The 27,286-nt window shown below is 42.3% G+C and overlaps 1 protein-coding gene across 1 annotated transcript in view; it reads left to right on the top strand.

Annotated features, from left to right (window-relative positions):
- Nucleotides 1-16,333: 16,333 nt before the first annotated feature.
- The window catches only part of Otud4 (OTU deubiquitinase 4), a 51,135-nt gene continuing 40,182 nt past the window's right edge, over nucleotides 16,334-27,286 (top strand). The window contains exons 1-3 of the mRNA XM_028881763.2: nucleotides 16,334-16,738; nucleotides 22,027-22,110; nucleotides 26,815-26,865. Of these exons, the coding sequence (XP_028737596.1) occupies nucleotides 16,580-16,738; nucleotides 22,027-22,110; nucleotides 26,815-26,865 (294 nt within the window). The 5' untranslated portion in view covers nucleotides 16,334-16,579. The remainder of the gene's footprint in view (nucleotides 16,739-22,026; nucleotides 22,111-26,814; nucleotides 26,866-27,286) is intronic.

The raw sequence follows: 27,286 nt of genomic DNA, 5'->3' as shown, positions 1-27,286 counted from the left end.
TGGATATAAGGATATGTTACTTTGGAAAAGAGGTTCTGCTTTTGTTTTCACAGAAAGCCAGAGGCTGTGGACTTGTTCCAGATTAAGATACATCAGGTTTCACCAGCCAAGACCCCTGAAAGGACTCCGATGACACCATGGCCCAGATGATTCAACATCCAGATCGGTTTCAAGGCAACTGGTTCACACAATACAGCCTCACGGACTACCCCATAGGTCTAAAATTTTCTTTGCGTCCCCATAAGATACAGCGCCCCCTCCAGCAGGAAGTAGTAAGAGATGCTACGCCCAAATTCCCAAATATACCAAACTGGCTTTAGAGGTGGAATTGGCTCACTCCCCCTCTAAACCCAGACATATTGCTTTAAAAAAAAAAAAATGGTTAAGTGATTCTTGTGTCCCAAATCAGAAGAGCCCTCTGGTGTGGGACAGAGAAAAACCAATATTTTTATTTAAAACAGGTTGATTATAAATGTGATCTCTTTCTGAAAAAGAAAAGGGGATATGATATATAGGAGGATATGGAGATGATAAGATAAAAGGGTAGATTAATGAACCTACTTTTAAAGAACAACTTGTTTAAAATGTTTTACATTGGTATAGATTTTAGTTTATGCTTAAAATGTTTTACATTGGTATAGATTTTGGTTCATTGATACAGACTTGAGGTTGATTTTGTTATACTGTGTATATATATATATATATATATATATATATATATATATATGTTTCTATTCTTGTTTGAGGTATTGTGTTTATATAACTCATTTAAAATTGTAATGGATAATTAAAAAATAGATTAATAATTAGTCATCTATGATAATCATATCTGTAGCCATGTTAGTTAAGTCTTCTAGGTATACATAGATATATTTCAGATAGATAGGTAATCTTCAAACACTTCATAGACCTGGAGAATATGGCATTTAAATAACTTAGAATTCTGTTGACGTGAGACACAATTGCTCCTGGCTGCACCAATTGATCCCGAGAGAATGTTGGGCTTCTAAGACATTTCCATTTGGAAGTTTGTCTTTTTGGCACAAAATGGCCTACTGGGCAAAGAATTGCCCTTGCCTTGATGGCTGACAGTACAAATGCAATGCTGTCCTTTCTGGACAAGCGGGACACAAGGAAAGCGACTACTGTACTCTGCCAAGACAGGGTAAGATGGTCTCTTAAAATTCCTGCTTCTAAAAATGGTCTGTCAGATACTCTAGGCCTGTAGCCAATTTGAATGCACCAACAATGCTGAGAAACATTAGGTGACTGTCCAGGCTGCCAGCTGTCTTGGTCTACTCTTGCAAGATTCCCGAAAGTTGCTTGCATCCATCTACCATTTCTCAGGTACCATTATGTTCCTTCTCAGGTCTTTGATGTGGTTGAAGACTAGATAGTCGTAATTTCCTCAGTTATGATAAAAGATAAGTTAGCTATAAAACCTTAAACTCACAAATATAAGATAGATAAGACATCTTCTTTAATATTGTAACTATAATTCTTGCTCGGTAATTGTTTTGTTATATGTAATTTTACCATGTTAAAGTTAAAACCTTCCTTTTTAAAAAAAGAAGAAAGGGGAAGTGCTGTGGATATCACTCTATATAAATAAAACACTGATGGCCAATGACCAGGCAGGAGGTAGGTGGGACAAGGAGAGAGGAGAATTCTGGGAAGCAGAAGGCTGGGGGAGAGACACTGCAGCCACCGCCAGGAGAAGCAGCATGTAGAGACTCTGGTAAGCCACCAGCCACGTGGCAAGGTATAGATTTATAGAAATGGGTTAATTTAAGATAAAAGAACAGTTAGCAAGAAGCCTGCCACGGCCATACAGTTTATAAGTGATATAAGCGTCTGAGTGATTATTTTATAAGTGGATTGTGGGACTGCGGGGCTTGGGGAACCTGGAGAGAAGCCCTCCAGCTACAGTATTAGATATGTATTAATAGTAATTAGATATGTACTAATATTTAATCAAACATTAATTAAGTGTGATCAAGTATACTCTCCATTTGCCTCTTCTAATATCTGCCATGCCCCTCACTAGCCCCTCTCACTTGATTTTTTTAAGTAACCCACTAAATCCAGTTAATGCTGCTGATATGTGATGGTTACATAGAACCATCTGTTCTCCAGATGTGAATTCTCCAATGGCCACTTCCTCAAAAAAGAAATCTTTTCTCTTGACAAGTTGACTTTCTCAAGGGGCTGGAGCGATGGTTCAGCAGTTAAGAGCACTGGCTGCTCTTGCAAAGAACTCGGGCTTGATTCCCAGCACCTACACAGTGGCTCACAGTCACCTGTAACTCCTGTTCCAAGGGGTCTGGCAGGTTCCTCTCATCTCCATGGGGACCAGGCATGCACGTGGTGACCAGACATACACGGAAGGCAAAACGTTCATATAATAAAAGTTAACGATCTAAATTTTTTTAAAGTTGATTTTCTGCTGAGTGTTGGTGGCACATGACTTTAATCTCAGCACTTGGGAGGCAGATCTCTATGACTTTGAGGCCAGCCTGGTCTACAGAGCAAGTTCCAGGACAGCCAGAGCTACACAGAGAAACCCTGCCTCAAGAAAAAAAAAAGTGGTTTTTTTTTTTTTTTAAGATTTATTTATTTACTATGTATACAGAAGAGGGCACCAGATCTCATTACAGATGGTTGTGAGCCACCATGTGGGTGCTGGGAATTGAACTCAGGACCTCTGGAAGAGCAGTCGGTGCTCGTAACCTCTGAGCCATCTCTCCAGCCCCCTCCCCCTTTTTTTTAAAGCTGATTTTCTCAGGTATTTTTTATAGAAACAGAAAACTGACTAAAACTGTATTCCTTTTGCCAACTGTTTTAGTTTGGGTTTGATTGCTGTGACAAGACACATGACCAGAGGTTTAGCCATTTATTGTCGTGGTAGGAAGCGTGGTGGCACACAGATGGCGGCACACAGGCAGGTAACGGAGAGGTCTACGTCTGGAGTCGGGCAGCAGGGAGAGAGAGAGACCCTGGCTTGGCTTGAGCATGGGAAACCTCAAAGCCCGCCCCCAGGGCACACTTCCTCCCAGTAGTGCCGCTTCCTATGGGCCTCTGGGGGCCATTTTCGTTTAAACCACCACACCAGCCATTTAAAGAATGCAATCTGCATGATTTGTCCACCTCCCATGCTCTAGCAAGTGCTGTCTCTCTACTCCCAGGACTTTCTATCCTCTGCTCTACTCCCTCCCACCCCTCTTCTCTGCTTCCCCTCCCCCCATTGCTTGATATCTTCACTACTCTCCCCTGCTCTCCCTCTTCCCTAGACCTGGCTATGTCCAGTCCGCTTTTTTTCTCTCTGCTCTGGACTCTTCCAGATGCTTCCAGATGTTTTCTCACTCATTCACAGTAAAAACCCTCCCCCAATGGAACAGTCATGTTGGCAGCTTCTTTACTGAGACCACTCCTACCCCATCCAAGCTTCTGCCCTAACTTCCCCAGTGATGAACTGGGACTGGGACATGAAAGCCAAAGAAACCCGTTCCTTTTTTGATCTTGGTGTTTTATCACAGCAATAGACACCTAACACAGACATGGGCCAGCACAGCAGATGTGGAAGTCCATTCTAGCTTTCTGAGAATGGGGAAACTGCAAAGTGACCTTGGTTCCTCCATCTCATTGCTCTTTGATTTCTTGGGAGGGCTGTCTATAGGTGCTTAATATTGGCGGGTAACATTATTTGTATTATTTCAATATTATTTCCATTTTCATTCTTTAGTGTTGGGGATGGAGCCCAGGATCTTATACTAGACAAACTCTTATTACTGAAGTCTTACTACATTGGCAGTCCTCAGATTTTTTTTTTTAAGTAGTTCATAGGCAGTAGGAAAGAGTGGAAATCATGAGGCTTTGTCTTTCTTGTTTTGTTTTTTTGAGGCAAGGTTTCTCTGTGTCTCCCTGGCTATCCTGGAACTCGCTCTGTAGACCAGGCTGGCCTTGAACTCAGAGATCTGCCTGATGAGGCTTTGTCTTTAAGTTAGAAATTAAATTGATTCAATTCAGCTAACTTCTCATTGTCCTAAAAATGATCATATGGCTACATTTGTTTCCAGGGTACTTGGGAAATGTAGTTCAGAGCTGAATGCCACCTACTCAGTTTAACTTAGAAATTAGCAGGCTTAAAGTTTATTGAGGATGGACCCTTTCTTGTCCTTGGTAACATTCTAATTTGTGAAGTAAAAACTATAAAATACAAATGAAGAACTATAACAGGTCTTTCTTTGGACTTCCAGCTCCCAAATAATCACATGGAGACTTTTTATTATGAAAGTGTGGCCTTAGCTTAAGCTTGTTCCCAACTAGCTCTTAAAACTTAAATTGACCAGTTTATTTTAATCTATATTGTGCCACATGGCTTGTTACCTCTCCTCAGTAAGTATGTCCAACTTCCTCTGCCTCAGATTCTTCCCTTGAGTTCCTCTCTCTGCATGGAAGTCCTGCCTAGCTATTGGCCGTTCAGCTCTTTAAATGAAACAAAAGGTGCCTTGGGCAGGTGAGGTAAAACAGAGACATCTTCACGCAGTGAGATCAAAATCCTACAACACAGAACATCTCAGAGAACATGTCAATTCCCAGCACCCACATGGCAGCTCTGTTTGTAACTCCATCCAGTTCTAGGATCTGACACCTCACACAGACATACATGCAGGCAAAACATCACATAAAAAATAAAATGAGCTGGGCAATGGTGACACAGGCCTTTAATCACAGCACTCAGGAAGCAGAGGCAGGGGGATCTCAGTGAGTTCGAGGCAAGCCTGGTCTACAGAGCAAGAACCAGGACAGGCTCCAAAGCTACACTGAGAGACCTTGTCTTGAAAAAAAAAAAAAAAAAAAAAAAAAACTAACTATGAAGTGTTATATAAAGTTTATAGTAAAAAACTTGGGAGCTAGGGAGATGGCTCAGTGGTTAAGTGTGTGTACTGTTCTTACAAAGGACCTGGGTTTGGCTCCTAGCACCAGTCAAGAGGCCCACAGCTGTCTGTAACTCCAGCTCCAGGGGACCCAATACCCTCTTCTAGCATCTTGTGGAAGACACAGACAAAGCTAAAGTAGCTTGGCAAGGCAATTCTTTTGGTAAAAAGCAACACACTGGGCCTTCATGGTGCCTGTATTTGATCTGACCTAGGTGTGATTATGTCTCATCCCATTGATAGAATCTTGACTTCACACTCTGGTAAGACTGACTAATTGCGACTGGCTAATTTATATAAAGGGGAAGGCTTAGGAAACTTGAGTACTTGTCTGACTAACTCCTTTGATAAAAACAACAAAACAAGCTGAGTGTGGTACCACACGCCTCTAATCCCAGAACTCGGGAGGCAGAGGCAGGTGGATCTCTGTGAGTTTGAGGCCAGCCTGATCTACAAACTGAGCTCCAGGACAGCTAGGGCTATTACATAGAGAAACCCTGTCTCTAAAAAATAAAAATAAAAACAAAAACAAAAAATCCCTAAACCCCAACAAAACATTTCTTACTTGTGGGCACTACACACACACACACACACACACACACACACACACACACTTAAAAATAAAATCTAAAATCTAAAAGAAAAAGCTATTTGCTGGGGATGTCCTTCTGTATGCTGTGAACATGTGTTGCTCTGATTGATTGATAAATAAAACACTGATAGGCAGGAAGTAATGTATAGGTGGGACAAGCAGGGAAGAGAATTCTGGGAAGTGGAAGGCTGAGTCAGGAGATGCTGACAGCCGCTGCTGCCATGGCCACCACGAGAAGTAAGATGTAAAGATACCAGTAAGCCACAAGCCCTGTGGCAAGGTATAGATGTATAGAAATGGGTTAATTTAAGATATAAGAACTAGATAGCAAGAAGCTGCCATGGCCATACAGTTTATAATAAGTCTCTGTGTTTACTTGGGTCTGAGCAGCTGCAGGAGCTGGGTGGACACAGGAAAACTCCAACTACAGCTATTTAACCATGTCTGTCAACACAATGGTCCCTTTAGTCATGGTCTACTCTCAGGCTTGAAAGTGTGCCCTACACAATGGCCTCTCTGCCCGTTGTCCACTCTCAGCCTGTGAGAGTGTTTTCTTCCCTCTGGTCATTATTCCCACTCTCACGCTTGAGAGTGCCTCATGTTTGTTATCTGTAATAGACTCTCCTAGTCTCTATACTGTGTGGAAGTCTGTGTAACATTTGGATTAATCTGATGGAGATTATGTGAGCTGGGAGCCAAGATCCCAGTAACATTAACATTCAGAGGAGATTAGATGTGAACAGAAAAGGACAATCAGCAATTCTTAACATTGTTGATCTGGGCAAAACAAGTATTTCTTCATAAAATACATTAAAAAAAATTATTTTGTGTGTGTGTGTGTGTGTGTGTGTGTGTGTGTGTGTGTGCACGTGCATGTGTACATGTAAATATTGTTGCAGGATATTTGATCACATTGTGAAACTCTGAGACTGTATTAATAAAATTAACCTTAGATCAGGGGGTGGAGCTAGCAAGTAGTTGACAGGAGTCAGCCATAGAGAGGAGGGAGGAGCCAGGAAGATGGATAGAGAGACATACAGGAAGGAGTAGGAAAGGACTTAGAGATTTTTTTGGTATGAGATGAGTGGAGAGACATTTCTCTTGTTGGGTCTCAGGCCAAAAAGTGAGGTCAGATGGTGGCTTCTCAGCTTCTCTGAGCTAGCAGGTTTTTTAACCCCAACATCTGACTCTCAAGTCTTTACTGGCAAATAGAACGATACTTAGTTAAAAACCTACATTTTTCAGCCATGGCTGAGGCAGTGCCAGTGGGACCAGAAATCCTGCCAGGCCTTGAGGCCCAGATGGTAGTTAAAATATCAGTAGATTCAGGTGCGTCTGTTAAGCCAAAGGAAAAACAACAGACCATGGTGCATGGGGCCAGGGGACAACTTTTGTAAGTTGATGCTCACCTTATTGAGGTAGCAGGGGTGGGGTGGTGGGGGTTCTCTCCTGTTTCTGCAGCTGCTATGTTTTCTGAAGGGTCTGGCTTCTTAGCCTCCAAGTGATTTTCCCTTTAGAGTGCTGGAATTATAGCTCTTGTAATCCGGGATTATAGTGTGTGCAACCTCATCTGACTTTATATATGTCAGGTTGTCGGAGGACCGTGAAGCTAGCACCTTTAGCCACTGAGCCCAGCTACAATGTGCATTTCTATTAGAATTCCATTACTTGGTCTTGTTTTGTTTTTAAACGGGATCTCATGTAGCCCAGGCTTGAATGTTATATAGTAAGCACGACATTTAACTCCCAATCTTCCTGACTCCTCCTCTCTAATACTTGGATTATAGGGTTGTGCCACCATGCTCAGTGGGATTCAGTTACTTAAATTTTCATAGAAAACAAAATGCTAGGTGGCAATGAAACCCATCATGCTATGCTAAGTTAAATAAAACTGGGGTGGTCATTATGTTGGTCTTGTTTAGGCAAAGCTATTGTTGAGACTTTATCCCTCTGTAGAAGATACTGTCTTGCAGTGTAAGCACTGTCCCCCTGGCTCTTACAATCTTTCCATCTCCTCTTGTGATGTCTTAGGGATTATGTTGTAGATGTGTCCACTGGGGCTGGGCACTGCATGGTATTGATGTAACCAACCGTCTTATTAAATAAGAAACACAGAAACAATGTAAAAGAGAAAGCCTAGAGGTCAGAGCTCAGAGCTAAAATCTCACCCTTCCTCCTGCTGTCCCAGCTTCGCGAAAAGAGACCTACTTCCTGTCGGTTCGTTTTTTTATAATATGTTGTTCTGCCTTCTCATTGGTTGTAAACCCAAACACATGACTGCCTCGTCACTGTCTGAATGTACAGCCCCCTAGGTCTTAAAGGCATATGTCTCCAATGCTGACTATATCCCTGAACACACAGAGATCTTATGGGATTAAAGGCGTGTGCCACCACCGCCACACTCTTGCTATGGCTCTAATAGCTCTGACCCCCGGACAACTTTATTTATTAACATACAATCAAAATAATAATTCAGTACAATTAGATTACCACCACATTTCCCCTTTTCTATTTTAATAAAAAGAAAAAGAAAGCAAAAGGTTATAACTAACAAAAGAAAAACTATATACAAAAGTACAATAACTATATACAATATACAAGTAATAAATACCTAAACAGGTATTTGACAAATCAGAGAAAATAATTCCATTATCTATCCTATTTTGGTAAATCCAAGATGTATCTAATGCACTTTCTATCCTAATTAATTTTCAACTATAACTAACTAATCTTCAACCATAGCTAACTAATCTTCAACTCCCTCAGAGACCCAAGAAGGGAATAATTAGCTAATAAAAATAAAAACAGGAAGTGCATGCAAGCAACTTCCAAAAAATTTTTGTGAGTTGACAGAAACAGCCAGCTGCCTGGGCAGTCACCTGAGGTTTCTCCGCAGTGTTGGGGCATCATCTTCAGCCTATAGGCTTAGTGTATCTGACAGACTCATTTGTGAAGTAAGATGTACACAAGGTCAACAGTTCAACCTCACATTGGGTGAGAGCAGTCCACGTACCAGAAACACCTGAATTCCACTAGTGTCCTGTCATGATTCAGGATTTTAAATTCTGGAAATTGCTGACAGTTTTTTAATTCAGCTGTCCATTCTTCTTGGCTGTGTATATATGGCTTCATCTCAGCATCCCCTTCTTCTCCACATCCCTCTATTAAATGCCAGTCTACTTTTGAGAGGCATGAGCTTTCAGCTGCTGTTCCATTGTACAACAGAATCCATCGGCCCTCTGCCTGTTAAGCTGCCTTCGAAGAAAAGGGCACTGTACCTTTTCCGGATGCGAAGGCCACTTCAGGGATGGGGCCATATTGTCCTGGCCTCAGAAGATGCCTTTTGATAAAGCCATAACCACACTTGTTTTGGCAAGAATCAGTAGTCCCTTGTTTCGTGATCTGTCTGTCCATTTTGTCCTGTTGATTCGAGGATACTTTGTTGTCCAGTGGCTAACTTTTGCCAGAATGAAAGTTGACTCCATATGCAGTTTCTTCAATGCCCATATTTTCTCTAAAGTAGATTGGTACTGCCAGGAGCCGACATGTCTCAAAAAAGAAAAATTTTCTAAGTTATTAAAACATTTTAAATGCCATATTCTGTAGATCTCTGAAGGGTTTGAAGATGACCTGTCTAAAACATCTCTGCTCAATTTTTAAAACATATCTAATATGACTACAAGTTCTATGATAATGCCTAACTACTAGCTTTCATTTCTTTATATCCTAATAGTTGATAATAATAACATTCAAGGATCAGAAATTTGCATTACATTGTTAAATGGATGGAATAAATACAATTAGAAATATACATATAGCATTTTCTAACAATATCAGTTTCAAATTTGTATATAATATAAAACAATTCAATCCAATGTAAAGTATTTAAAACTAGTAATTGTCTTTTTCTTTTCTTTCTTTCTTTTTTTTCTTTCTTTTTTTTTTTTTAAACAAGAACCTTAAATCTAATCTCCGTTGCTTAGCCTTTTTCCTAACCCTGGCAATAACTTGTAACCAACCCCCCTAAATATTGAAAATTATCCCAGACCCAAAACCCATTAAAAAGACCAAAAAACCACCCGCCCCATACCACCTCTTTGGGAATGTGGGCGTCGTATTCTTAAAATTGTTTCCTGCTGGGTATGGGCAAAGTTATCTTTATCCTGAAAGAAAAATTTTAGGTTAATTGTCAAATTCTAGGAGAGGTAACTATATCCTTCATTATCCAGTCTGTGTATAATGCCAAAGTTCAGGGTTTATCTCAAGTCCTTATTCAAGTAGTCTTTGAGACTGGATCATCTCAGCTAGTCATCTCAAATTTGCTCTGAGCACCTTGTAGTTCAAAGCTGATCTGTGGATGATGTTTGTCAGCTTAATGATATTATTATTGTCCACGTGGAATTGTTGTTGTTGTGGGGCCCCATCTTCTTTCTGGAGACTTCAGTTGATGTTAGGCCTGGCCATGATTTCCTGCAGAAAACTGATAAGAGACTCAAACATAAAAACATATACATGCAGCTAGCCTTTTTTCTAGAATTAGTTAGTACTCTATGTGACCATTCATATCTTAACAAAGTTTAAAATGTATATATATATTAATCTTGTAAATTTTGATATAAAATTTATACTTTGAGAAAAGTTTAAGAAATCAGAATAGAATCAAAGAGTTGAGATTAGTAATAGAATAGTCCCTTAATTAATTTTGCTTTTGTCCTGTACCATAGCAGAAGATGGCTCTTATTCTGGCATGATACAGGGAGTTTGCATTTTCCTTTTAACAACATGCTTGAGTTTAAAGAAGGAGAGAGCCATTCTCCAACTCCAAAGTCAGCTTTAAATTTTAATTGAACTGAGACTGTTAGAAAACCAATAGTGTTAAATCTTTAGAGAAAAGCAGAAACAAACATTTAGGAAGACATAAAAATTTTTTTAGATAATATATACCCATACACCGTTTCACTCTGTTTCTTGGGATAGATGATTTGTCACTTTTCTTCAGTTGTCTCATTTGTCCTTTGTTCTTCAGATTCCTTAACCTTCATTCTCCTAAAAGACAAAAACAAAAACCTTTCCCCAAGACTAATTTTGGGGATGTTTCCTTTTGACAAGTTATTATCTGGTTAAATGAAAAGGCATGTGTTATTGATACAAGTTAGTTTAAATTGGATGTTCATGCTGGTTGATGAACTATCACCTCCTCAATTAAGAGGTCTCTCTTGTTCAAATCGAACCTTTATCAATTTTGATGGTACCCACAGCTTATCTTCTCCTGTAGAAACAAAAGCAAAACCTCGTCCCCAGTGTAATACATACCCTGGTTTCCATTCTGAGGTCAGCACATCCTTAAAGTATATAGGCTGATTTAATTCTGTAGTTTTTTCTATTATCCAATGTCTCTCTGCAGCTGTTGTTCCTTTCTCATTGGCATTCAGAAAATTCAAAGTTAGAAGAGCATTATGCAGTCTATTTCTGGGGGTTTTTGTTACCCATTTCTGTTTATTTAGCATATCCTTTAGAGTTCTGTTTGATCTTTCTATAACTGCTTGACCTGTAGGATTATGTGGTATGCCTGTAATATGCTTTATATTGTAATAAGCAAAAAACTGTTTCATTTTAACAGAGACATATGATGGAGCATTGTCAGTTTTGATTTGTGCAGGTATACCCATGATGGCCATAACTTCTAGCAAATGAGTGATTACAGAATCAGCTTTTTCAGAACTCAAAGCAGTTGCCCATTGAAATCCTGAATAAGTATCGATAGTGTGGTGTACATATTTCAATTTTCCAAATTCTGCAAAGTGAAACACGTCCATCTGCCAGATTTCATTTCTCTGAGTACCCTTCGGGTTACATCCTGCTGGTAATGGCGTTTGATTGTAGAAGGAACAAGTAGGACATTTCTTTACTATTTCTTTGGCTTGTTGCCAGGTTATGGAAAAATCCTTTTTTAAACCTTTACTATTAACGTGATGTTTTTTATGAAATTCTGAGGCCTCCAGCACATTTCCTATCAATAATTTATCAATCTCATCATTGCCTTGTGCTAGAGGGCCTGGCAGACCAGTATGGGATCGAATGTGAGTTATATATAAAGGATGATTCCTTTTCCTGATTGTATCTTGTAATTGAATAAATAGTGAAGTTAATTCTGAAGCATCAGGGATAAATTCTGCAGTCTCAATATGTAACACCACTCTTTCAGCATACTGAGAGTCAGTTACTATGTTGAGAGGTTCTGAAAAATCCATTAATACCAACAGAATAGCATACAATTCTGATTTTTGAACTGAATTATACGGACTTTGAACCACTTTACTTAAATTTTCTGATTTGTAACCTGCCTTTCCTTCTTTGTTGGCATCTGTATAAAATGTACGAACTCCAGATATGGGTTTTTGCCGTACAATTCGAGGCAAGATCCAATCAGCTCTCTTTATAAGATCAATTCTATTGCTTTTGGGATATTTGCTGTTAATTTCTCCCAAAAAATTACTGCAAGCTCTTTGCCAAGGTTCACTTTCTGTCCATAATTTTTCAATGTCCTCCTTAGTTAATGGTACGACAATTTCTGCTGGGTCTATGCCTGCTAACTTACACTCTGCATTTTGACCAGCTGTAGGTTTCTGTAGTAGCCTCCATCTGCTGAAAAATAAGTTTCTTTGACAGAACACATCTTGTGCTATTTCTGCTGTTTGGACTTTCCGAGCTTAGTTTGTTCTGGTTCAGGGCTGCTCATGAGAGGTTGCAGTCAAGGTTTTCATCAGGGTTGCGGGCATCTGAAAGCATGACTTGAAGGTTTACTTTCAACCTGGTTCTGTGTCTGGTGGAGAGGAACCTCAGTAAGCCGGCTACAGAGCAGACAGCTTGCATAACTGGAGGGAGGGTCCGAGGGAACGTGGAAGGGAGAACAAGTCAAGGGAGCAAACTGCAAACCACTTATCAGGAACCTCAGAAGAGACATCACTTTCCAACGATTCTTTCAGGCACTTAGACTTCACATCAGGTGGATGCCATTATGGGAATACATGAAAATAAATGTATGGCCTGGAATCCTTGTGGGTTATCTTAAAGGCTACTTAGCATAATATCTAACCTTACGTTGTGAAAACTCTCTCATACTGGCATACAATGTACCAACCTCTCATTAAAAAAAACAAAACCCCAAAAACCAGATCAGTTTAAGAAGTTCTGGACCTGGAAGTGTAGTTGGTGGCAGAGTGCCTTACCCGGGATTTGCAAGGCCCTGTGCTGAACCATTGTAGAAAAAAGGTCAGGCTGTGGGGGTGGACTAAATCTTTAGTTCGAGCACTTGAAAGTTAAGGCAGAGGCAGGTCTCTGTGAACTCAAGGTCAGCCTGGTCTACACAGTTCCAGGTCAATACTAAATATTAAGACTCCCTCTCCAAAGTAAGTAAATATCCATAATTCTACCTACCATAATTAGCCCTAAAGTTTGTAAATAACCTTACTTGAGGTACTGACTGTATACAGAGGGAAAAAGTTGGGTTGACACATTTGCATAAGTTAATTTTTAGTAATTTCATTGGGTTCTTAGAAGTTTGAATCTTTACTTTTATTGGGCTGAAGTGTCTCTCTTAGAAATGAACATTTTCAATCAGTACTGGTTTGGTTTCTTGAAGAGTTTCAGAAGTTAATGTTAATTGAAGGCTCTTAGGAAGTTGTTGTGTGATATTTTGATTGTGTTCTGACAATGCTTGGAGTCAGAGGGCAGAGCTAGCCACTAGCTGACCATAGAGGTTTGGAGGACTGTAGACTGAGAGGAGACAGGAAGTAGTAAGGCAGGATCCTTTTGGAAGGAGGAAGGGAGGAGGTAGGAAGCAACTGGTGGTGGCTCCCTGTTCTCTGATCTTTCAGGTTCTTACCCCAATATTTGACTCCTGATATTTATTGATAAAGATTAATTAAATTAATGCATCAGGAAGTGAGTTTCTGTATGTTTTGGCCCAGTTTGAAGACACAGGATCCTCTGGTGTTGCCTCAACACTGAACTATTTGGGCAGTTGGCATACAGAAGGTCTGTCTTGGATTAGTGCTCAGAATACCTCGGGGATTTCCTGATGAAGCCCAGGGGTCAAACATCGTGACAGGTGCATCTCCTCTAACTTTGGAACTAGAAGCAGCCTGAGGCCATTTCACACTCATTCAGCAGGAGTGCTAAGAAACTGTGAGACAACATCTATTGTGCAAACATTATTCTTCTACCACTTCTCACAACATTTCCCAGTGTAACCAAAAAAATTAATGAGTTCAGATAAGGACTTCTATTTTTAAGTATTTAATAATGAATTAAAAAATACATGGAAAACAGACCTTAATGCCAGGCTTTATAGAATAATTAAAACTAATGATCATGCCCATTAATATCTCAGTTATTCTATTACTAATGAGTCAACTAATGAGTCAAATTATTGTGATGGAAATAAAGATATTTTTGATTCAAAGCCATATTTAGTTTTCCTTAAGTATCTCAGAGAAAACCGTCAGCTTTAGAAGATGGTATTATTTCATTAAAAAAATGAAAGTACATTTAAGTAATGAAAATACGGATATGACTTAAGGTGGAAAATATATGTGAAACACTAAGACACATACACACATTATTGGGCATATAAATTGAACAAAGCTTTTCATTTCAATGATTAAAAATGTAATGCAATCTTGCACATTTCAATCTTGAAGACTGATAAATTTTGAAACAAAGTTTTTAAAAAGATAATCAAGCTATGAGCAATGCAATCTTAACATGCTTTATACATATTTCCCACAATACATATGGAATAAGTTAGTCTCAGAAGTTTTTGACTATCAAAATGAAAGTCAAAAGGCATGTCTTTCCCTGTGTACTTGGTCTGTTAATGAGTTACCATATAGCATCTACTATTTAGAAGCTGTATCTAAGCATTCCAGTTTAGATACTACTCAAAAAAATATTGTAGGCCTTTAAGGCAAACTGCATTTTCAGACCCAAAGTGGAAGCTCAGTTGGTAGAATGCTTGCTTAGCATGCATCAAGCCCTTGGTTTCATTCCCAGTACCGTGTAACACTGGATGTGGTGGCACACCAGTAATCCTAGTATTTGGGGAGCGTGGGTGAAAGCAAGACAATCAGGAATTCCAGGGCATCCTTGGCTATATGGCAGGTTAAAAGCCAGCCTGGGCTACATGGAGTGTGCCTCGAAAACAAAGTCAAACCAAAACAAAACCCCTAGAGTTCTCAGTGATTCCTCTCTACAATAAACATGTTAAATTGGGACACGGCTTTTTTTTTTTTTTTTTTCATTTAGGTCGCAATATATTTTCTAAAAATAGCACAACTTATAGGAACATTTAAATATTAATAACTTGCATTTTCAGTAACTTGTTGGATTCTTACCATTTGGCCTGTCTTGGCCCCATTTCCAAGGCTGACTACATCTTTAAACTCAAGGTAATTTACCATTTTTCTCCTTCCTCCAGCATGACCTCAAGACCGAAGTTTTAATAATTTGATACCAGTGCTGTTGTATGGTAGTAAAACAAGTTTCTGGTGTACCAAAAGGGTGTTAAGTACTGGATTTTTTTTTTTTTTTTTTTTTTTTTTGGTTTTCCGAGACAGGGTTTCTCTGTAGCTTTGCTCCTGTCCTGGAACTCACTCTGTAGCCCAGGCTGGCCTTGAACTCACAGAGATCCGCCTGGCTCTGCCTCCCGAGTGCTGGGATTAAAGGCGTGGGCCACCACCGCCCGGCCCCAGTGCTGGATTCTAAAACCCAAATGGACTGCTCACTTCCCGCCATGCAGTTTTGGAGGGGAGCAACTTGAGTGTGAAGCCTCTGGCTCAGCCCGGATCCCACGCTGTGTGTCTCCGAACTTAAGGAAACAAAGTCATTTCTCCTAACAGAGACAGCCCTTTGTGCGGCGGCGCGCAGCTGCGGTGACCGGGAGAACAGCCGTGCCTTTGGCAAAGACAAATCTTGTCAGAGCGTGAGCTGTCCCAGTTTCTGGAAGGAACGGGCCGGCCTCAGGCGGGCGCCCAGAGCCTGCGCCCCGTAGCCCGGTTTTCCGCTCAGGGCGTTAAGCCACCTCTAAGGAAACTCGGGGAGGGCAGGCCGGGGTGGCGAGCAGACAGGTGCGCCCACTGTTTACAAATACACAAAGGGCCGGTGGCACCGCCACTGCGTCCCTGGCAACTCCACGCACGCGGCCCGCGCGCGCTTCCCGCCGCCCTGCCGCGCTCAGGGAGGGCGACCGGCCCGAGGGCGGGGCGGCGCGCGCAGGTCGCCCGCGGAGGCGACAGGCACCCTCGGGCCTGCTCGCGGACGCGGCCTGGGAAGCGCGAAGTCGGCTCTAGGGACGGCGCCACCAGGGTTGTCGGGATTTGTAGTCCGTGAGCCTGTGGGGCCGCTCCCCTCCGAGTCGGCCGGCCCAGGCGTCCCCGCCCTTTGCGCGCCTACTTCCTGCCGCTGCTCAAACTACAAGTCCCGTCATCCTCTGCGCTGCGGGCTGAAAGCGAAAACAAATTCTAGGCTGCGAGGTTGCTGCCCTCCGCCGGGCGCCCCTTCCCGCTCCCCGCCCCTCAGGCGCCCTCCCGCGAGGTGGGGAAGCGAGAGGCCGCGGCTTTCTCTCTCCGGCTCTCCTCGCTCCTCGGCGTGGGGCGCGCGCAGGGGACGCAGGCCTCGCTGAACCCCAGGCGGCCGGGCGACGCGCGCCGGCGGGGCTTTCTCCTCGCCTCACCGCGGTCGGGACCCGGAAACTTGCGGGGGCGGCGACCCCCGGGCTCTTCCGAATTGGCTCTCGCGGCCCGCGGGCGCGTGTCCCTCCGCGGAGGCGGCCGCGTGCGGATGGCCATGCACTAGGCAGGGCTCCCCTATGCGCCCGGAGAGCGCGGGCCGCCGCCGCCGCCTCGGGCCGCCGCTTCCTGCCGCCGCTCGCCGTGTCCGCGCCGGAGCTCGAGCCCGAGCCGCAGCCCGCCCCAGGCCAGGGCGTCGAGCAGCCGGCGGCGAGGCCATGTGGGGCTAGTCCGCGCCGCTCACCCTGCAGCGGACCGGCAACATGGAGGCAGCCGTCGGCGCGCCCGACGGCGGGGACCAGGGCGGCGTGGGGCCGCTCGAGGATGCGACGCCCATGGACGCCTATCTGCGCAAACTGGGCTTGTATCGGAAACTGGTCGCCAAGGACGGGTCGTGCCTGTTCCGGGCCGTGGCCGAGCAGGTACGGGGCCGGGGCCCGGGCGGGCGGGCGGGGCGGGCGCGGGCCGGGTGCGAGCCGCCCGCCGCAGCTGTCCGGCCGCCCACGGCGGGGCCGCGCGGGGCCCGCTGGCGTCACAGCGGCCCATTGTAACGTGGGCACGGGACGGGGCGGAGGACGGCCCGGGCGGGCGGCCTGCTGGCGGCGGCGGGGCTGCCTGCTGGCGGCGGCGGGGCTGCCGGGGAGCCGGCGGCATGCTCTTCTTCCGGAGTTGTGTTCCGCCTGCACCGGCGCGCAGCCCTCGGCGGCCCCGCGTTCGCAGCCGCCGAGCGCGTGTTTACCGGAGGAGGGGCTGCCCCCGGCGGGACGGCTGGACTTTGGAATGTGGGGTAGTCCGTCTCGCCGGGGTCACGCGAAGCAGGCGGCCAACTTTGGAGTTGAAGCAAAGCGGCCTTTCTGTGTAGGGTCTTCTCAGTGACTGTCTGAGCAGAACCCACGCTGTGTTGTGGGGGAATCACTCTTCCAAAAGTCTTTTAATAATAGGACGGTGTTAACTGGGGATTTTCAGTCTAGGCACATCTCTCCTCCCGTTTTCCCCTTGGTTAATGGTTAAAATCATTCCCAAATAGGCCCATTTGTTAAAGAAAAGAGCGAGAACTCCTGCGAGTGGGAGGAGGTCCAGGGAAGAACACGATTTTTCTTGTTTGTTTGAGGGACCTCTTGTCTCCATGCTACAACCATATTGTAGGTGTAGGGTCACCAAAACCCATCCTGTATTGAACACTAGCTACCGAAGTAGGTGGATTAGAAAACGTTTCACAGTACTGCTGTGGTGTGTATACCGTTTCCAGTTTGCTGTCCTTTGGCCTAAACTGGAGCTTTTATGATTTAGTTTCGATTTTCTTACCTTTTTTTTGTGTGGTAACTAGCTTTTAAGATTTCTATTTTAAAACCACCAGGCCATGTATTTTTCAAAGATGTGTATGTATAGAACATTTTAAAACAAGAGACCCTTGCATGCTGGGCGTGTGTGGTGGCGCACGCCTTCAATCCCAGCAGAGGCAGGCAGATCTGTGTGAGGCCAGTCTGGTCTACAAAATGAGTTCCAGCACAGTCAGGGTTACACAGAAACCCTGTCTCAGGGAGGGGGAAAGAAAAAAAAAAAAAGACCCTTGCATTGTGTGACAAGTAGTCCATTGAAACATTCTCTGTAATACTTTACAAACCAACAGCATTTTCAGTTTAAGACATTTCTCATTTTCAGAAAATTAGGAAACTCCAATGTGGGTGGGGTGTTTACACACCCACCCCAGTCCTTACTGTTAGTAGGTAAACAGTCTGCTCCATTTGTGAATTTTCCAGTTGGAGAAGATTCTGCTTCCTTGTCTCAGCCGCCTTGGACTCCTTAACACCTCTAGAACAGAAGAGGCGAAGTGAAGTCTGTTTAGACAGTGTTAGTTTCAGCAAGCTTGTGTAGGAAGGAGGTGGAGGTTAATGTTTGGAGTTGAGTTATACAGGTCCGAGTTAAATGGAAGCGAAGGGTGGGTTCTGCCCGTGGTGTATGCCGCCGATCCTTGGGGAATAGAATAGAAGCTTGTGAGGGGCTCGTTTGTGCATATTTAATGGGCAAGAGCTAGTTGCACTACGAACTCACTGATATGGGTAAGCCCCGTTTTTTTGGTCACAGGATTTAGGTTAGTCATCAAGGAACTACCCTTTACAAATTTGGGGACGCTCAATCATTTGGTAGATATCGACTAAGTAATGGTGAGAAACAATGCATTGTTGACCTCTGCCGTCTTTTTAGAATATGTAGAAAGGATTTGTTTTGGGGGAAATTTTTTTCTGGTAAAAATTACAGTGACTATTTTTAAAGAGTCAGTAAGCCGAATAGCAAGCAGTCTTAAAAGGAGATGAGACTTCCTGGGAGTAGTCTTAGCCCTTCAGATTACCTGATTTAGATAGGCTCTTTCCGTTTTTTTTTTTTTTTTTTTTTTACACTTGTGGATTTGGGCCTGCAGGAAGCCTGACCTGAATCAGCTTCTAGCCATGGAGCTAAAAATAGGGCACTCTTAGAGGACTTGCTAAAACAGTGTCTCAGCCTTTCCCAGTGTTTATCACTACTTTGTCTCAAAGCCTCCACCTTTAGCCTATTTTCATGTAGCAACATATCAGACCATTAGAATTTTGAGTGTCCAGGGACTTTGAGAAGTAATTTACTATTTGCAGAGTTTCATTTCTTCCTGCATTGTTTGGCTGAGTAAATTAACAATATCCTACACTTGTGGATGTTGTGAGAGTTTTGCATCTGAGCAACAGGTTCAGATTGATGCCATGTTCTGAAACATTTGTTAAAAGGAGGGAAAAAAGATATTCCTGATACTCTTACTGAAGAGAAACACGCTTAGGAACTTCTGTCTGCCACCTGTTGTTAGGTGAATGGCTTTAACACTGGAGGCGCTTTGCTTATGGCAGGAAGGCCTATCAGATGACACTGTGGCTCACTCATATTAATAATGTTTGATTCATAACAGTGTCTCATGTAGCTTCTAGGAAAGATAGCTTGCCAAGTGTAATTTGTTGAGATGGCAAACAGTTGGTGCTTTTAAAAATATGTGGATGATCCTTGTGATGAAGGAAGCTTAGAGTGTATAATGCTGTTTTTTAATAGTGTTCTAAAACAGGAAGGAAGGTTTACCTAGTTAAGCTGAAAACCAGGTGGTAAGTTGAAAAGCTCCCCTCAAGGAGTGCATCTTCAGTCTCTTGGCCTGTTTATTAGAATATACTGGCTATCCGGAAGTTGCATCTGTGGGTTCTTGTATAAATGAGCCCTGGCTGTTATCCAAGAGAGGTGTAAAATGTGCAGCTGGTGCTTCTCTTCTTGAATTTTCCTCAGTTTACCATTAGGGTGATTCGGTTGGAGTTGCATGTAACCCCTAAAACTGCACGAGGTCTTGATAGTTTGAGGTGATATGTTATTTCAAGTGTATATGGTTGATGATATGGAATGTGGGTTTTAACCTTGAACTTTGGGAGTACTGGGAATACCTTTATTTGAGATATGTATTAATAGAAAGTAATTTTACTTTATCCCCCCCCCCCCAGACAGGGTTTCTCTGTAGTTTTGGAGCCTGTCCTGGAACTCGCTTTGTAGACCAGGCTGGCCTCGAACCCACAGAGATCCGCCTGCCTCTGCCTCCCGAGTGTTGGGATTAAAGGCGTGTGCCACCACCGCCTGGCTTACTTTATTATCTGTAAGCATGGTGAAAGTATTGGGGTTTAGCATTTGATAAGAAATTCAGTTTGTTTCATTTCAGAGCTCAAGTTTTGATAAAAGATAAAATTCCAGTGAATTTTTTTCTTTTGTTGAACTGATTGTTTAGGGAGGCAACAGATGAGAGAGCTGAACTACTCTTTGGTTGGTACTTTGATTTTATTTGTGTTTACTTGTTAATTTTTTGTGTTTGTCTTTCAGCATACCAGTGTGTGTGTGTGTGTGTGTGTGTGTGTGTGTGTGTGTAAATCAGACATTTATGGGAGTTGCTTCTCTTTTCTTCAGGTCCTGGGGCTCAAATTCAGCAAACTTTTTTTTTTTTTTTTTTTTTTTTTTAAACAGCTGAGCCATCTTGCTTCCCTGAGTTTAGATCCAAGAACAAATCTACAACCTCTTGGGATGTCATTACTCAGTTTAGCGTGGCTGCCTGTTTGGGTATATTTGAATTTTGTAAGCCTAATAAACACATAATTATTCTGAAACCATAGTGGGCTTACATTTTCAAATAAGGCTGTTACTGAAGAGAACTGTTTTTTCCTTGTGGTATTGGTGGTTGAACTAGGGCTTTGTATGTGCTGGGTGATCTACCATTTAGTGCTTTCTCTGTTTTCCAACCCTCCCCTTCCCTCCCCTCCCTCCTTTTCTTTTCTTTTTTAGTTTTTTGAGACAGGGACTCCCTGCGTAGCCCTTGTTGTCCTGGAACTCTTATCTGTAGATCAAGCTGGCCTTAAAGCCAGAGATCAGCCTGCTTCTGCCTCCTCAGTGCTGGCACTAAAGGTATGTGCCACCACATCTAGTTCCAATTGTTTTTCGACCCCACCCCCTTTTTTTAAAATATTTACTTATTTATATTTTGTGTGTGTTGGTGATTTGCCTGCATGTGTGTCTGGGACATGAGTTACAGATGGTTGTGAGCTGCCATGTGGAATTGAACTTGGGCCCTCTGGAAGCACACCCAGTGCTCAGAACCACTGAGCCATCTCTCCCTAGCCTCTGTTTTTTAAATTATTTTGAGACCAGTTCTTGCTCAGTTGTTTGGACTGGCTTTGAGTTCACTCTTAGTAGACCAGTCAGGCTTAAACATGGAAATATCCACTTCCTAGTAGCTGGATTCTAAATTTGTACCACCAGGTTTGGCTCTTGTTCTTTTTTATAGTAAGCATAGGATGAGCTCCAGCGTTCCCTAGCAGGAATTCTATTCTGCTTTGTGAGGAGCAAAGTTACTGTAGAAGGTTGGCAACAGAGAAAAGCCTCTTAGGTACAATAGTGTCCTCAAAGGAGTGATTTTAATGACCTCAGGAGAAATGGTGACAAGTTCTCTATAGAATGATATTAGGGGGTGGCACTGGTGTTGCACGCCTTTAATCCCAGCACTCAGGAGGCAGAGGCAGGCTGATATCTGGGTTCAAGGCCAGCCTGGTCTGCAGAGTGTGTTCCAGGACAGCTAGGGCTACACAGAGAAACCCTGTCTCGAATTGTGCCCTTCCCAATGACATTAGACTGATAGAGTAGTATTTTTATATGTTTTAGTCACTGTTCTATTGGCTTTGAAGAGACACCATGACCAAGGCAAGTCTCAGGAAAGAAAGCATTTAATTGGAGGTCTGCTTACAGTTTCAGAGGTTTAGTCCATTACCATCTTGGTGGGGAGCATGCAGGGAGGCTCTGGAGCAGTAGCTGAGAGCTACATCTCCATCTGTAGGTGGGGGGACATGAAATGCTGGGCCTGGCATGGGCTTTTGAAACCTCAAAGCCCACCCTCAGTGACACACTTCCTCCAAGGCCACACCTCCCAATCCTTCTAATCCTTTCAAATACTTCTACTCCCTGGTGATCAAGCATTCAAATATATGCCTATAGGGGCCAGTCTCACTCAAATCACCATAATACTTCATGACATAGTGCTCAGAGGAAGAGGTTAGACTAAGTAAAGGTTAAAACGTTTCCATATATTTTGAGTGTGCGAAAAGGCATTAGCTTGTAATTTAAGTCTGTTTCTTAAACAAAATGCTTAACAATGGGTTGCTTTTTGTTTTAGGTATTGCACTCTCAGTCTCGACATGTGGAAGTTAGAATGGCCTGTATTCACTACCTTCGAGAGAACAGAGAGAAATTTGAAGCGGTAATTTTTAAATTCAGATGTGATGGTGTCTTCACTTGCATTACATTTTGACCATTGGAAATGTTCTAGTGCATATTTCAGTGTATACTTTTTTAAGTAATTTTTTTATCATTGAGAATTTCATGAATGTATACATTGTAATTTGATCATATCTATTCCCCTTGAACTCACCTCCAATACATTGTACCTCATAACCAAAGTATCTCCTCAGCTAGAGGGGGGGTCTTATGAGCCCTTCCCCGTCTATGCTGAGTTTTGACTAGTTCTAGTGTGTGAGTAACCACAGCTGCTATGAGTTTGAGTGCACAAATGTCTGTTGTGTGTAGAAGACAGCATTTCATAGTACTCCTCTCCATCCTTGAAATCATATTCTCTCAGTCCTCTTTCAGTGGTGGGTGGTGAGGAGGTTGATGTAGATGTCTCATTTAGGGCGGTCACTCATAGTTGCTTACTCAGCACTTTTACAAGTTGTGTCTCAGTACTATTCTCTGTCCACTGCATAAAGAAGCTTCTTGGAGCCAGGTTGACAATACAGATACATGGATATAAACAAGTATTTAATCCCAGCACTTGGAGGTAGAGGCAGGTGGATCTCTGTGAGTTCAAAGCTAGCCTGGTCTAGGACAGCTAGGGCTACACAGAGAAATCCTGTTTCAAAACAGCAAAAACAAAATTAAAAACAAAATGTAAGTATTAATAAGGCAGTTTGATACATCTGATTTAGCAAAACCAACAACTGTAGGTTCACCCGTAGGGCCTGTGACCTCCCTAGCCCTGAGCTTTTCTGAGCAGGTCTCATCTATCAGAAAGCAGTTGGTTATTCCCAAACCAGTCATGCCTCTATTGGAGCAATGGGTACCTTTTGCCTGGCAGGTCAATATTGTAGCACACAGGGTTTGGCTTAGATAAGGCCATGTATTTCTTCTCCCAGCAGCCGTCCTAACACCTTCTTGTATTATGAAAGCTAGCCAGCAGGGAGAAAGTTTCCCAGTCAGTTCCAGCTTGATTTCTCTTGTGTGCTCCAATCAAAATTTGTGGTGTCTTCAACAGTAGGATCTTGCCATCTAGTTCTGGTGCGCAGTGAAGAGCAATGGCAATAGCCTGTGTTCTTTTGGGGGCCTCTGAAGCCTCCCTGACCAATGACTTATAAGGAGATACCTACTCCATGCCTGCTACTAAGAATTTCGTTTAATAACCTTTATCTTCTGGGAGCAGAATTGTCCACCATGTATGATAGCTCCTTTTAAAATAAACTTAAAAAATAGTGTATTACAAAATAGGGCTTGCTTAACACACACACACACACACACACACACACACACACACACACACAAAACACAGTTTTTCACAGCAGGGTTTCTTTATGTAACAGCCTTGGTTTTTTGGGAACTCCTTTGTAGATCAGGCTGGCCTCAAACTCACAAGAGATCCTCCTGCCTCTGGGAATGCTGGTAATAAAGGTGGGCACCACCATGGCTGGCTTTCCTTAAAGCTTTTTAAAATATATGTAGTTTTGGCTAATCTACCCGTCACCCCTTCTTTGTTATTCCCTTGCTGCATTTCTACATAAACCTTTCACCTCCATTCCCCACCTCTTTGAAATCACTTGTTCTACAGTCCCTTTTCCCTTAATGCTTTTCCCTTCCTGACTTCGAGTCCTGACTTCGAGACACCCAGAGTTAGACATAACTACAAACTGGATACTAATGTAGGATGTGTGTATATTTAAAGATACTCCGTTGTGATATTTTCTAGGCTTTCTCCCCATTCATATAGAGAGGTTGATAGTGGCTGAGGCATGACCTAAGCTTGGGAGCTTATTTGGTTTGGTAAGGGAGTTAGGTATTGAGAGTAATAATGCTATCTATGATTGTTAATTAACAATGAGTTAAAAACAAATTGAGACTCAGAATAAAACCATGCCCTGTGTAGTAGTTTTTATCAAATGGCATTTATAAATTAAATTTTTTAGAATGCATTGTGAAATTATGTATCAGAATACTATAATTAATAAAATATTGTAGTGTAGTTTTCTCAGTGTATTTGTAGTTGTAGTCAGTGGAATAAAATGCCATAGTTTAAAGCCTTCTAGCATTTATGAGTTTTGAATTTTAAGACTTAGGTTTCTATAAATTGACAACTTTACATGCTATTACCCTACTGAATGGTAACGAATATTTATGAATAAATAAAACTTGAGTGTTCACATGCAAAAGAGTTCTTAGTTTGAGTGTGTTGCTGGTTTGTATCCCTATGTTTAAGCCAATTGAGAGCACTGTGTTTTAGGATGGGTAGTGATACATTCTGGAAGGAGCATTTCCGGCCTGATTAGATGGCTTGAAAACTTGTCTTACTAAAAAGCTGATAATGCACAACCTGGTGAAATGGAAGGATTAGGGTGTGGTGGTAGCAGTGTAGGGCTGGGAAAGTGAAGTAGTCTATACTATCTGGAGGAATGACCATGAATTAATCATCATAACGTTGAGATAGAACTACTGATACCAATTTACATGGTTAGCGTTGAGCCCTGTATACCAGACATCGTTTTAAATGCCTTACTGATATATATTTAGTCAACATAACCTTAGGAGATAAGGTCAGAAGATGGAATTTCCAGTGGGAAAAGGTTCATTGTTGATCATAAGAACCTTCTAGTTTCAGCTGGGTGGTGGCTCACACCTTTAATCCCAGCACAAGGAAGGCAGAAGTCGGTGGATCTCTGAATTTGAGGTTGGCTGGTCTACAGAGTGAGTTCCAGAACACTTAGTGTTATACAGTGAAACCCGGTCTCAAAAAATAAAACAACAACAACCAACCAAACAAGAAAAAAACCCAAAACAAAATAAGGGCAAAACAGAACCTTCTTTTGGCAGAATTGGAAATGGGTTTGTGGGAAGGGATGTCCCTTGTTACTAACAGTGTTGAGTATGGCCTATGTGAGAACTTCACACTTAGAAAGGAGACTCAGATTAGATACAGGTTTGTGTTAGGATACCACATAGGTCTTCCAGATTTGGAAGATTTTGAGGGTTTGTTTGGTTTTGAAGTAAACATCTCATGGAAAAGCAGCACCTGACTAGTAGTGCACTTGCATGTGTTTACGTGTTGAGATTTAGGACAGTTTTGAAATTTGATAGTATACAATTTATAAAAGAATTTGCAATCTAAAAAGAGTCTGTGTTTAAGTGTTATCACTGTTGCTAAAGTTAATTAGTACTGCAAATTAAATAAAGTTGGACTTAATGGTCAGATGAGAATTCTTTTTAGCACTTGCCTTAGCTACTTTTCTACTGCTTTGATAAAGCACCACAATCAAGGCAACTTGTAAAAGAAAGTATTTAATTTGGGACTCGGAGTTGCATAGGGTAGTAAGAATTCATGACCATCATGGCTGGGAGCATGGCAACAGGCAGGCAGGCATGGTACTAGAGCGGTAGTGAGAGCTTATATCTGATTCACAGGCAGGAGACAGAGCTGAGAATGGTGTGTGTGGGGGCTTTTGAAACCTCAAAGGCCACTCCTAGTGACATACCTCCTCCAAGACCACACCTCCTAACCTTTCCCAAACAGTTCTATTTTTTTGGGACCAAAAATTCAAATATATGAACCTAGGCAGAGCCATCATTCAAACTACCACAGAGCTTTTTTCAAATTTGTATAATGAAAACAAAAAGTGGTTGGGTATAGATTGAGTAAACTTATTTCATGATACAGAAACAAAGCAAGCTATATCATAAAAATCTTAATTGAAATGATCTGATTTCCTATTACTCTTCTCTGTGGTTAGGATAATTTTTCAGTTATCTCTGTTTCATTTGCCTATACCCAAATACTCTGAAAGTACTGTTTCGATATTTCTCAGTTCAGAGTGCCACTGTAGATGGCCTGGAATTGCCTTTTCTGTCTTGTTTGAAAGTCTGTTTTTGTTTCTTTCAGGCCCACTGTGAAATGGCCCCACTTGTTCAGCTTCCTACCAGGTTGCCCTGCTTCAGTTGGCTAGATTGCTCAGGTCTTCCCCACAGTGGTCTTCCTTCTTACACTACATGGGTACTCTCTGTAGTGGCTGCTCCCCTGTGTGCATCCACCTCTTATCTTGAGTCTTCCTCTTCCTGGAAACCTTTCCCAGCAGCATTTCTTCCTTTAAATTATTTTGAATATTTATTGTCATTACTTAAGGATTTATACAAATACCCATGAGTATCTTTTAATATTGCTGATAAAGTTTAGGTTTGCATAAGAACCCCATGACTCAAAGTGAACTTTACACAGTAAACCCACTGTTGTTTGGAAAGTATTCCTAATTTTAAAAGATTTTTTTTTTTTTTTTTTTTTTTTGCTGGGCAGTGGTAGCACATACCTTTACTCCCAGCACCAGGGAGGCGGAGGAAGGCAGATCTCTGAGTTTGAGGTCAGCCTGGTCTACAGAGTGAGTTCCAGGACAGCCAGGACTACACAGAAACCTTGCCTCAGAAAAGAAATTTTTTTTTTTTAATTTTAACGTATATGTGTTTGCATGTATGTATATGTATAACAGGCGTTGAGGTACCTTAGCCAGAAGAGGGAACTGGAGATACAGGTGGTTGTGTGCTGATGCATGTGAGTGCTGGGGATTGAAAAACCAGGTCTTCTGCAGAAAGCAAGAAGTGTTTTAACACTCTGAACCACCTCTCCAGGCCCCTAATATATTTTTTTTTTTCCTTGCAGTTTATAGAAGGGTCATTTGAAGAATATTTAAAACGTTTGGAAAATCCACAGGTATGTATTAGTTGTATTTCTGCTTGTGCATATCCAAATACGTATTAAAATTAATTGATGGATGATCGGTAGTGTATTGTATGCCAATTGAAGCAACTGTACCCTTTGTGTAGTGCTTAATTGAAAGATAATTGGGCCAGGTGGTGATAACACACGCCTTTAATTTCAGCACTCCAGAGGCAGAGGCAGGCAGATCTCTGTGAGTTTGAGGCTAACCTGGTCTACAGAGTGAGTTCCAGGACAGTCGGCTACACAGAGAAACCCTGTCTCTAAAAATAAAAAAATAAAGATAATTAGAGCTCTTCCTAGAGTCCTGCTGTCCTAGGAGATAGTCCTGCTGTCTTTTATATTTGTCAGTATGACATGGGAATGTATCATACAAGATCTTTAGTTACACGGATGATTTTTGGAATGATTTGTT

The sequence above is a fragment of the Peromyscus leucopus genome, chromosome 5 (assembly GCF_004664715.2).
Source record: "Peromyscus leucopus breed LL Stock chromosome 5, UCI_PerLeu_2.1, whole genome shotgun sequence".
NCBI lineage: Eukaryota > Metazoa > Chordata > Mammalia > Rodentia > Cricetidae > Peromyscus > Peromyscus leucopus.
Note: the sequence above shows the minus strand (reverse complement) of the source record. Positions and strands in the feature narration are given on the sequence as shown.